Below are 12,010 nucleotides of genomic sequence, written 5' to 3'. Positions count from 1 at the left end.
CCACATGCTGTGGAGCAACTAAGCCTGTGCGCCACAACTACTGAGCCTGCGCTCTAGAGCCCGTGAGCCACAACTACTGAGCCCGCATGCCACAACTACTGAAGCCCACACACCTAGAGCCCGTGCTCCTCAATAAGAGAAGCCACCGCAATGAGAAGCCCACACACCGCCGTGAAGAGTAGCCCCCGCTTGCCGCAACTAGAGAAAGCCCGCGTGCAATGCAACAACAAAGACCCAACGCAGTCAAAGATAAGATAAAATTAAAAAAAAAAAAAAAAAGAAATGCAGTAAATGTTTCCTTATGGAAGGTAATGAAAATGTTCTAAAACTGATTGTGGTAAAGGCTTCACAGCTCTGTGAATATACTAAAAACCACTGAACTGTATACTTTTAAATGGGTGAATTGTATGGTATGCAAGTTATATCTCAATAAAACTGCTTTTAAAAAGTTATCACCAATAAAATTTATAAAGAAAAACTGCTCAACTGATCATTATAAGTCAATAACATACCTATCACAAATAGGTACCCTACAAATGTTATGAATACATAACGAATGCCATAAAACCAGGAACAAAAAACTAACCAATGACAAATGTTTAGAAAGAAATTAAGTGCAAGTTCCATAAGAAAAAAAAAATTACCTTCCAAGAGTTTTTGACATGATGTATTCGTCTCTTAATTCCTTGGGATAAACTGACTGATCATCTACAGTCAGATCAAAAAACACGAAAACTAAGGAAAAAATGGCAGAAATAGGTCTCATTAATCCATTTGATAAAGAAAAGATAAATAGTCCTAACTTAGTAAACATATGGAATATAAGACAATCGTTCTTAATTCCATTTAACATCTAACCCCAAAGAAATCATTTAGCTAGGCTAATGCATGTCGTAAAACCCTTGAAAAATGATGATAGACAAGCTTCATTCCACAATGGAAACACACAGCATAATTCTCACTATAATGCAGGAAACTCATACATAAATGCTATTCTTATTCCTTGACCTCAGAACAGTTATCAACTGCACAGGCCCAGAACCAAAAGGCAATCAGTCTGAATCTAGAAAATATGTTCTAGGCAAGTAAATATCCAAAAAAAAAATCAGGCCAGAGGTCACCATACTAGTATTATCTTCTCTCAACCATTTCTACTTTTACCTAGCTGGTATTTTATAGTGCAAACCACCTTGAACTTACTTGTAAAATTAACTAAATAACACTTTCCCAAAAAATCCCCTTTATTTCTTCATTATTCGGCCTGTAACTCAGAAAAAGAAAAACAAAAAACCGCTTATTTCATAATTTAACCATCCATTGGGCCAAACCTGCAATCAGTTATCAAACATTCCAGTTCTACAAAGTGGTAAATTTTCAACTGCCTATAATATCTGGAAACAGTGAAATTTGTTAAGACCCCTGAGTTTCTCAGATTTCAGGTGATGGGTCTTGACCTCCCTGGAGTAACCTAGAGATCCAGTCTCTGGCACAAATCTGAACCAGCTCTGCATGCTTCAATCCAGGCTGGTCCCCAGAAGGCAGACAGCTGCCTAATGAATGAGACCTGCTGGCTACCTAGGATACAACCATTCCTCCCTGCTTATTGATATTGATGAACCTAGATGTTACAGTGACACCTGAGAATCAGGGAACTTGAGGGGCTCTGGAGATGTATTTTCCCAAGTGTCGATGTCTACTTCAGGGGCTGTAAACTCAGTTGCCTACACAAGCCAGGAAGGTCATGCACACAGGTAAGGCTGGAGTGAGTGTAAGATGTGGAGCAGTGGAGACTTGAACAGGAAAACATCATCCATCTAAAGGAGGCAGCCTCTACTTAGCACCTGCAAATCCTCGAATTAGGGATAATATGCTCAAGTATAGCCAGATATTCCATCTTTTCAAAGAAAACTGGATTTTCATATTAAAGCACAAATATCAGCAAAGGCCTAAAAAAAAGTCAATAGGCTGAATCAGTCTGCAGAGTACCAGTTTGATCAATTTCCATCACGGCCAGCTTCAGACCACATAACACCTTTGTTCAAATAAAAGGTGCCCTTCAGATAGAACAATTAGAAAAAGATGGCACACCACTTGTCAAGTAGAGGACAGGCCACACTTCAGCGACCAGTTGCCCACCTCAACCAGGTGATCACAAACAGCAAAAGCCTGTGCAGCTGTCCTGACTATAATTATCAGACAGGAAATAAAACAGTCAGAAAACAGGAGAAACTAAGGCAATCATAAAGTGTACTCCAGGATGTCCAGAATAGCCATAATTCTGAGATGCCAGTCTGAAGACTGGCTGCATGAGAATCACCTGGGCAGGATTTTTTAAGTCCCTGGAACTACTGGATCAGGATTTATGGGACAGTGCCTCTGGGAATCTATATTTTTAAGGTGTTATCCACACAAACACATACCATTCCAAGCTGCTCAACTCTCAGATAGTTTTGGGAAGTTCTGTGAGTTTTTTTTCAAATTAAAGAAACAAGAGTATTCCTCTTGTCCAAGATTTTAAAATCACTGTGAGCTATATTTAATTCTGGAGGTTGTTTTTATTTACACCGAATGACAACTATTCGTTTTAGATGTGATATTCATGAAGTTTTAGGAATAGATGCGTATAAAATACTACCCGATAATGATGATAAACATCTCTACTTTCAAAGGGTAACCATGTCATATTTAAGAAGGTGGAAGGTCTAAATTGAGATTGTTACAGAAAAATCCATAGCCTAATGCCAGGTTATATATAATAGTTCAATAAATATATGCAGAAATTAATGACAGAAAGGAATAAAGAAAGGGAAGAATAAGGAAGGAAGAGAAAAAGCAGGGGAAGGGATGAACTAATGGCCTAAAATAACAACTCATAGATAGCTAAGATTGATGTGATAAAAGTGAATCAATTAATGAATGATAACTAAGCAAAATGATAATTTAAAGCATATGGCTTTAAATAAAACTAATCAAACCAATTAAACCTTAGAAAATCTGTCTTGATAGAACTTTTGATTGTTAAAAAATGCAACTAGGATTGAGGTGAATCTTGAATACTAACCTACTTACTTTATGTACCTAACCATACTCTGCAAAGGACACAATGTCATTTTTCCTTTTACACAGAAGAAAAAATTCCAGTAACCAGAAGATAATAATATTACCTTTATTACTCCATACTGAAAGTGCAATTTCAGAATTGTTATTCAAAGGAAGGCGTCTTCCTTTCCCTACAAGCTCTCTATTTACAAAGGTTCCATTCCCACTGTGATCTTCTATGTATGCGATGTAAGAGCTTTTAGGACCCATTTCCTAAAATAGAAAACATTTTATTTCAGAGTTTTAATGGTGGGGCGTTTCAGTGGGGAGACAACTAAGAGTGATGTCTAGATGACCAGTTCTCCCAAATGTATGGATATTTGCCACCTACTCTGAAGATCCGAAAGTGCTTCTTGCTGTAAGTCCGGTATTTATCGGTTCTTTTCAGCAGGGGCTCATCAAAGCAGTATTCACAGTTTCTATCCCTCCCAAACCAGTAGCTGTCGTTAACACACTCTGTAACACAAAAGCACACCCCAGAGGGCTGTTGAATTTCATGTATCAAACACCTTTAAAAACTGCTCATAAAATCTGCTTGTAGGAAAACAGCCTAAGAAGGCAATCAAAATTATAGATTTGTCCATCAAGATTTTATAAGATTCAAAATCAGTGGGGAGAAAAAAACCAAATATTTCCAACGAGTTTAACAAATTATGGTTTATACATAGCCATGAAATGCTAAGCAGTCATTAAAATTCTCAAATAATTTTTAATGATTTGGAAAAATACTTATGATATAATAATAACTTCCTACTCATTACTCTCCTGAGGCTTCCCATCATACTTAGTATGAAATCTACACTCCACATGGCAGGCTAGATGCTCAGGATCTGGCCCTTGCGTCCCTCCCAGCTTCACCTTGTACCTCTCCCCTTGATCGCTACACTCAGCTCCACTGGCCTCCTTCCACTGCCCCAAATATGCTGGGTTCAACCTCCCTTGTGGCCTTTGAATTCTTCATTCCCAGTGATTTGAATGGCCATCTTGCCTTTTGTGTCTGCAAATTATCATCTTCCACTCAGCTTTCTGCATGCATAAGCACACTCCCAGCTCACCACCCACCCACAAGAGCCTGTTCTGTTTCCCTCTATAACTGAAAATTATCTTGATTATTTGTATATTGTCTCCTGGCATTCCCCTGTTAGAACAAATTCCAGAAGGGCAGCCTTGAGTCTCTTGTTTAAGAATACAGCTCCAGCACCTAGGACAATGCATATGGTAGGCAAGCAAAATGTTCATGGAAAGACAGACTAGGGAAAATATTAGCAACTCATGTCACAATCAAAGGACTATTTCCCTAATATCTATAAAGTTTCTACAAAGCAATAAGAAAAAGACAAACAATCCAGTAGAAAATAGGTAAAGGAAACAAAAAAATTTATAAGAGACAGAAATACAAATGGCTCAAACATATGAAAGATGGCCAAGCTAACTCAATACAAGAAATTCTGAAAACCATACATTAAGATTCCACGTTTCAACTTTCAGATTGACAAAAATCAAAATGTTTCATATTATACTGTGTTGGCAAGAGGTATGAAGAAGCAGGTATTCCCATACGTTTCCAGTGAGAATGTAATTTATACACCGTCTAGGGAGGATAATTTGGCAAGACCAAAATTACATATGTAGGGGCTTCCCTGGTGGGGAAGTGGTTGAGAGTCTGCCTGCCAATGCAGGGGACACAGGTTCGAGCCCTGCTCCAGGAAGATCCCACATGCCGCAGAGCAACTAAACCCGTGCACCGTAACTACTGAGCCTGCACTCTAGAGCCCGCCAGCCACAACTACTGAGCCCATGCGCCACAACTACTGAAGCCCACGCGCCTAGAGCCTGTGCTCCGCAACAAGAGAAGCCACCACAGTGGGAAGCCCGTGCACCACAACGAAGAGTAGCCCCCGCTCGCCGCAACTAGAGAAAGCCCGTGCACAGCAACGAAGAGCCAACACAGCCTAAATAAATAAATAAATAACTTTAAAAAAAATTACATATGCAACCACTTCACACCCATGAAGACGGCTTTAATTTTTTAAAAAAGGAAAATAATAAGTGTTGGCAAGGATGCAAAGAAATAGGAACCCTCATACATTGTTAGTGGGAATGTAAAATGGTACGCCTCTGTGGAAAATTTTGTGGTTCCTCAAAAAGTTAAACATAGGATTGCCTTATGACTCAGCAATTCCACTCCTTAGTATATACCCCAAAGAACTGAAAACATGTACCCAAACAAATCCTTGTACACAAGTGTTCATACCAGCACTAGTCACAATAGGCAAATGATGGAAACAAACCAAATGTCCTACAATGGATGAATGGATAAACAAATTGTGATATTTACATATAACGGACTATTTTTCACCCATAAAAAGGAATAAATGCTAAAACTCATACATGCTACAACATGGATGAACCTTGAAAACATTATGCTAAGTGAAAGAAGCCAGACACAAAATGCCACAGATTGTATGACTGTATTTATATGAAATATCCAGAATAGTTAAATCCATAGATATGAAATGCAGATTGGTGGTTGCCAGGGGCAGAGGAGAAAGGAATGGGGAGTAACTGCTTAATGGATATAAGGTTTCATTTTGGAGTAAAGGAAATGTTTCAGAACTGGATAGAAGTGGTGGTTGCACAATGTTGTGAATGTACTAAAGGTCACTGAACTGTTCACAGTAAAATCGTTAATTCTAGGGACTTCCCTGGTGGTGCAATGGTTAGGAATCTGCCTGCCAATGCAGGCGACATGGGTTCGATCCCTGGTCTGGGAAGATCCCACATGCCGCGGAGCAACCAAGCCCATGCGCCATAACTACTGAGCCTGTGCTCTAGAGCCCACAAGCCACAACTACTGAGCCCACGTGCCACAACTACTGAAGCCTGCACGCCACAACTACTGAAGCCTGTGCGCCTGGACCCTGCGCTCTGCAACAAGAGATGCCACTGCAATGAGAAGCCCGCGCACCGCAGCAAAAAGTAGCCCCCACTCGTCGCAACTAGAGAAAGCCCGCATGCAGCAACAAAGACCCAACGCGGCCATAAATAAATAAATAATTTTTAAAAATGGTTAATTTTATGTTATGTGAATTTCACCTCAGTTCCTTAAAGTTACATATGCACACACCCATTGGTCCAGAAATCCCACTTCTAGGAATTTATCCTACAGATAGAATCATATGTATTACGGAAGGACATAAGGACATATGTACAAGGTTATTCACTATAGCATTATTCCTTTTTTTTTTTATAAATTTATTTATTTATATATTTATTTATTTTTTGCTGCGTTGGGTCTTCATTGCTGCTCACGGTCTTTCTCTAGTTGTGGCGAGCGGGGGCTACTCTTCGTTGTGGTGTGCGGGCTTCCCACTGTGGTGGCTTCTCTTGTTGCGGAGCACGGGCTCTAGGCCTGCGGGCTTCAGCAGTTGTGGCTCATGGGCTCTAGAGCGCAGGCTTAGTTGCTCCGCGGCATGTGGGATCTTCCCGGACCAGGGATCGAACCCATGTCCCCTGCATTGGCAGGCGGATTCTTAACCACCGTGCCACCAGGGAAGACCTATAGCATTATTCTTATAGCAACAACTTTAATGTCCATTAGTAAGGGGCTAGTTCAATAAATTTATATATCTACAAAAGAAATGGGAATCTTTACATTCTGATAGAAGAATGTCTAAGATACATTGTTAAATATAAACAACAGGTTACAACCAGTGTGCTGTAAATTACAGTTGGTATAAATAATAAAGGGGGAAAAAAGAACACATAGACTTAGTTGCTTATATGTGCACCAAATAGTTCTGGAAGGATACATAAGAAATCAGCAATCCTGGGAAGTAGTTGGGGGAAAGACAGAAATTGGATGAAGGCCTTGCACTGTTTTGAATTTTGCACCTAATGCAAATATAACCTCTTCAAAAAGTTAAATTAATCGCTTAAAGAGTTCGCAGTCTGGTGGGGAGACAAACAGGGAAGCAACAACAATACAGCAGGTAGACTCTCCAGGGGAAGCACAGATGCAAGGCTCTGCCAACTCTGCCTGGGACTATCAAAAAGGCTTCATGAGGCAAGATAGGAAGGATAGATTGAACAGCCCTTTTGGAAGGCAACATGGCAGTACCCATTACAAGGTAAAGCCATGCCTACTCTATGATCCAGCAACTCAACACAGGCTCTACCCTAGAGAGACATTTGTCCAAATGACCAAGGAGACAAGGACATTCATTGCAGTCTTGCTTGCAGGAATAAAAACTGGCAACAACCTAAGCATCTATTAACAGGGAAAGGTATAAATGAACCATGGTATTTCTACTAGAAACCAGGAGCTTCTGGGACAGTTGAGAAGGAAAGGCATGGAGATTTCATCAGGACACCAACAGTCCAGGGATGATGGACAGAGAGTGGAAGGGGAGGCTGCCCATGGAAGAGCCTGCTCTGACCTTGGCTCATTAGAGGAGGCCTCAGGCAGATGTGTGGAGGAGGGCAGGGACAGAAAGGCAGGAGGCAAAGAGACCAAAAGTCTCAGTGAGGCAATTAGGAGTAAGAACCCTGGGAAGGATGGGCCCCTTCTCCTAGTAGTGAAGAATGGGGCACAGGTGAGATGGTGACAGGGGAGAGGAACATCACAAACAAGACAAGGATGTCTGCTCTTAAAACTTCCATTCCGTGTAAGAGGTTCAAGCCAGGACAATTAACGGAGGGAGGGACAGGGAGATGAAAAGCCAAGGCATCCATATTGGAAAGGAAGAAGCAGACCTATCTAATCCTATTCACAAATGACATAATCTTATATGTAGAAAATCCTAAGGAACCCACTAAAAAAGATTAGCCCAAATAAACAAGTTCAGCAACATTACAGGATACAGGATCAATAGTTAAAAACCACTTGTATTTCTACACACTAGCAATGGACAACCTAAAATGAAATTAAGAAAATAATTCCATTTACAATAGCATAAAAAGAATAAAATACTTGGGAATAAATTTAACAAAAGAAGTGCAAATCTTTTTTTTTTTTTTTAAACGCTCAGTGTATCTCTTTATTTATTTATTTATCAATTTTTTACCTTTAGCTGTGTTGGGCCCCCGCCACCGCACGCGGGCCCCCTCCAGCTGCGGCAAGCAGGGGCTTCTCACTGTGGTGGCCTCCCCTGCTGCGGAGCACAGACTCCAGGCGTGGGACCCCAGCAGTTGCGGCACACGGGCTCAGCAGACGTGGCCCGCAGGCTCCAGAGCGCAGGTTCAGCAGTTGTGGCACACGGGCCCAGCCGCTCCGCGGCATGTGGGATCCTCCCGGACCAGGGATCGAACTCGCACCCCCCCCACTGGCAGGCGGACTCCCAACCACTGCACCACCAGGGAAGCCCAGAAGTGCAAATCTTATACTTTAAAAACTACAAAACATTGTTGGAAAAAAATTTGAAAGACCTATGTAAATGTGCATGGATTGGAAGACTTAATGTTGTTAAGATGGCAAAACTCCCAAACTATACACAATTCCTATCAAAATCCCAGCTGCCTTCTTTGCAGAAATTAACAAGCTCAAACTAAAATTCCTATAAAAAAGCAAGGACCCGGAATAGCAAAACAATCTTGAAAATGAAGTACAAAGGGCTTACTTACATTTTGCAGTTTCAGAACTTACTACAGGACTTCCCTGGTGGCGCAGTGGTTAAGAATCCACCTGCCAATGCAGGGGACACAGGTTCAAGCCCTGATCCGGGAAGATCCCACATGCCGCGGAGCACTAAGCCCATGCGCCACAACTACTGAGCCTGCGCTCTAGAGCCCACGAGCCACAACTACTGAGCCCGCGAGCCACAGTTACTGAAGCCCACGTACCTAGAGCCTGTGCTCTGCAACAAGAGAAGCTACCACAATGAGAAGCGCGCGCACCACAATGAAGAGTAGCTCCCGGTCACTGCAACTAGAGAAAGCCCACGCACAACAACAAAGACCCAACACAGCCAAAAATAAATAAATAAATAAAATTTTTAAAACTTACTACAAAGCTATCATAATCAAGGCAGTGTAGTACTAGTGAAAGGTTAGACATACAGATCAATGGAAAAAAATTAAGAGACCGAAAATAAATCACATTTACAGTCAACTGATTTTCAACAAGGTGCCAACAAAATTCATAGGGGAAAAAATAGTCTTTTCAAATGGTGCTAGGACAAGTGGATATCTACATGTAAAATAATCTAGTTGGAACTTACCTCACACCATGTGCAAAAAGCAACTGAAAGAGAATCAAAGACTAATTGCAGGAACCAAAACTATAACACTCTAAGAAGAAAAAATAGTGATAAGGCTTTGTTACCTTGGGTTAAGCAATTCTGTCTAGATATGACCCCAAGGCACAAGAAACGAAAGAAAAAATATAAAAATTGGACACAATTAAAATTTAAAATGTGTGTGAATCAAAGAACATCATCAAGAAAATGAAAAGAAGTGAATGGGAGAAAATATTTGCAAAACACATATCTAGTAAGGGATTTATATCTACCATATAAAAAAGGACACTTACAACTCAATTAATAAGACAAACAATCCAATTTAAAAATGAGCAAAGATGGGGATATATGTATATGTATAGCTGATTCACTTTGTTATAAAGCAGAAACTAACACACTGTAAAGCAATTATACTCCAATAAAGACATTAAGAAAAAATAAAATAAAAATGAGCAAAGGATTTGAATAGACATTTCTCCAACTGCATAAAAATGACCAATAAGCACATGAAAAGATGTTTAACATCATTAGAGCCATCAGGGAAATGTAAAACAAAATCACAATGAGATACCACTTCACACCTACTATGATGATGGAAATCAAAAGACAGATATTAAGTGGTGGCGAAATGTGGAGAAATTAGAACCCTCATACATTAGTAGTGGGAATATGGAACAGTGCAGCTGCTGTGGAAAACAGTTTGGTGGTTTCTTAAAAAACTTAAACATGTTATCCAGCAATTCCACTCCTAGGCACTAAATACCCCCCAAAAAATTGAAAACAGAGACTCAAACAGATACTTGTCACAAATATTCATAGCAGCATTTTTCAAAATGGCCAAAAGGTCCAAATGTCCATCAACAGAAGAAGGGATAAAAAAATGTGATATATTTATACAATATTATTATTCAGATATATTATTCAGACATAAAAAGAAACAAAGGTCTGATACATGATACAACATGAACTTTGAAAATATTATGCTACATGAAAGAAGCCAGACACAAAAGGACAAATATTATGATTTCACTTAAACGAAGTATCTAGAATAGGTAAATTCAAAGACAGAGAAAATAGGTTAGAAATTACTAAAAGAACTCAATGGGGAAAGGATAATCTCTTCAATGAATGGTGCTGGGAAAACTGAATAACCACATGCAGAAGAATGAAATTGGACCCCTATCTTACACCACTCACAAAAATTAATTTGAAATCGATTAAGGACTTAAACAGAAGAAGTGAAACCGTAAAACTAGAAGAAAACAAATGGTAATTATGTGATGTGAAGGAGGTGTTAGCTAAGGCTATGGTGGAGATCATTTTGCAATATATAAGTGTATCAAACTGTACACCTTAAACTTACACAATGTTATATATGTCACTTATATATGTCTCAATAAAGCTAGGGGGGAAAAGAAATTACCAGAGGAAAAAATTTTGGAACTAGATAATGGTGATGGTTGTACAACACTGTGAAAGTACTAATGCCAATGGACTGCACACTTAACGGTTAAAATGGCAAAATTTTATGTTATATATATTTTATCACAATGAAAAGAAGTAAACATTAAAAAATACTAAGGAATAAAGTTTTTAAAGTGCAAGACTTGTACCCTGAAAACTACAAAACACTGTTGAAAGAAATTAAAGAAGACCTAAATAAATGAAAGCTACACCATGTTCACAGATTGGAAGACTTAATACAGTTAAGATGGGAATATTACTCTTATTGATCTACAGATTTAATCCCAGCTGCCTTCTTTGCAGGAAGTGACAAGCTTATCCTAAAATTCCTATGGAAAAGTAAAGAACCATAGTAGTCAAAATAATCTTGAAAAAGAACAAATCAGGACTCACTCTGGATTTCAAAATTTACTACAAAGCTACAGTAATCAAGATTTTGTGGTACTGGCATAAGGACAGACACACAGATCCATGGAACAGAACTGAAAGTCCGGAATTAAACCCTCACATTTATGGTCAAATGATCTTTAATGAGGGTGTCAAGACCATTCAAGAGGGAAAGAACAGTCTCTTCAAGAAATAGTGCTCGGGGGGCTTCCCTGGTGGCGCAATGGTTAAGAATCCGCCTGCCAATGCAGCGGACACGGGTTCGAACCCTAGCCCGGGAAGATCCCACATGCCGCGGAGCAACTAAGCCCGTGCACCACAACTACTGAGCCTGCGCTCTAGAGCCCGCGAGCCACAACTACTGAGCCCAAGTGCTACAGCTACTGAAGTCCTCACGCCTAGAGGCCATGCTCCGCAACAAGAGAAGCCACGGTGATGAGAAGCCCATGCACCGCAATGAAGAGTAGCCACCACTCGCCACAACTAGAGAAAGCCCACGTGCAGCAACGAAGACCCAATGCAGCCAAAAATAAATAAATTTATAAAAAAAAAAAAAGAAAGAAAGAAATAGTGCTCAGACAACTGAATGTTCCCATGCCAAAGGATGAATTTGGACAATACCTCATACCATGTACAAAAATCAACTCAAAAGGGATAAGAGCTAAAACTGTAAATTATTTAGAAGAAAAGATAGGTGTGAATCAATAACAAATAATAACAATAAAATATTATAGCTTCTCTTCATTGAGCAATTACTTTATGCTGGTCTCCCTAACAAGCTCTTTGTGTATGTAATCTTACGTTTAAAGGAGATACACCCAACT

The 12,010-nt window shown here is 39.8% G+C and overlaps 1 protein-coding gene across 4 annotated transcripts in view; it reads right to left on the bottom strand.

Moving 5' to 3' along the window:
• Window positions 1-12,010, bottom strand: part of CHEK2 (checkpoint kinase 2) — a 41,571-nt gene that overhangs the window by 26,354 nt on the left and 3,207 nt on the right. For all 4 annotated transcript variants that reach the window (XM_059894791.1, XM_059894790.1, XM_059894792.1 and 1 more), the window contains 3 exons: window positions 3,431-3,555; window positions 3,165-3,312; window positions 645-735 (listed from right to left, as the gene is read on the bottom strand). In XM_059894791.1, coding sequence (XP_059750774.1) covers window positions 645-735; window positions 3,165-3,312; window positions 3,431-3,555 — 364 coding nt within the window. The remainder of the gene's footprint in view (window positions 1-644; window positions 736-3,164; window positions 3,313-3,430; window positions 3,556-12,010) is intronic.

This window comes from Balaenoptera ricei, chromosome 14 (assembly GCF_028023285.1).
Source record: "Balaenoptera ricei isolate mBalRic1 chromosome 14, mBalRic1.hap2, whole genome shotgun sequence".
Taxonomy (NCBI): domain Eukaryota; kingdom Metazoa; phylum Chordata; class Mammalia; order Artiodactyla; family Balaenopteridae; genus Balaenoptera; species Balaenoptera ricei.
This window is presented reverse-complemented; position numbering and strand designations above follow the sequence as displayed.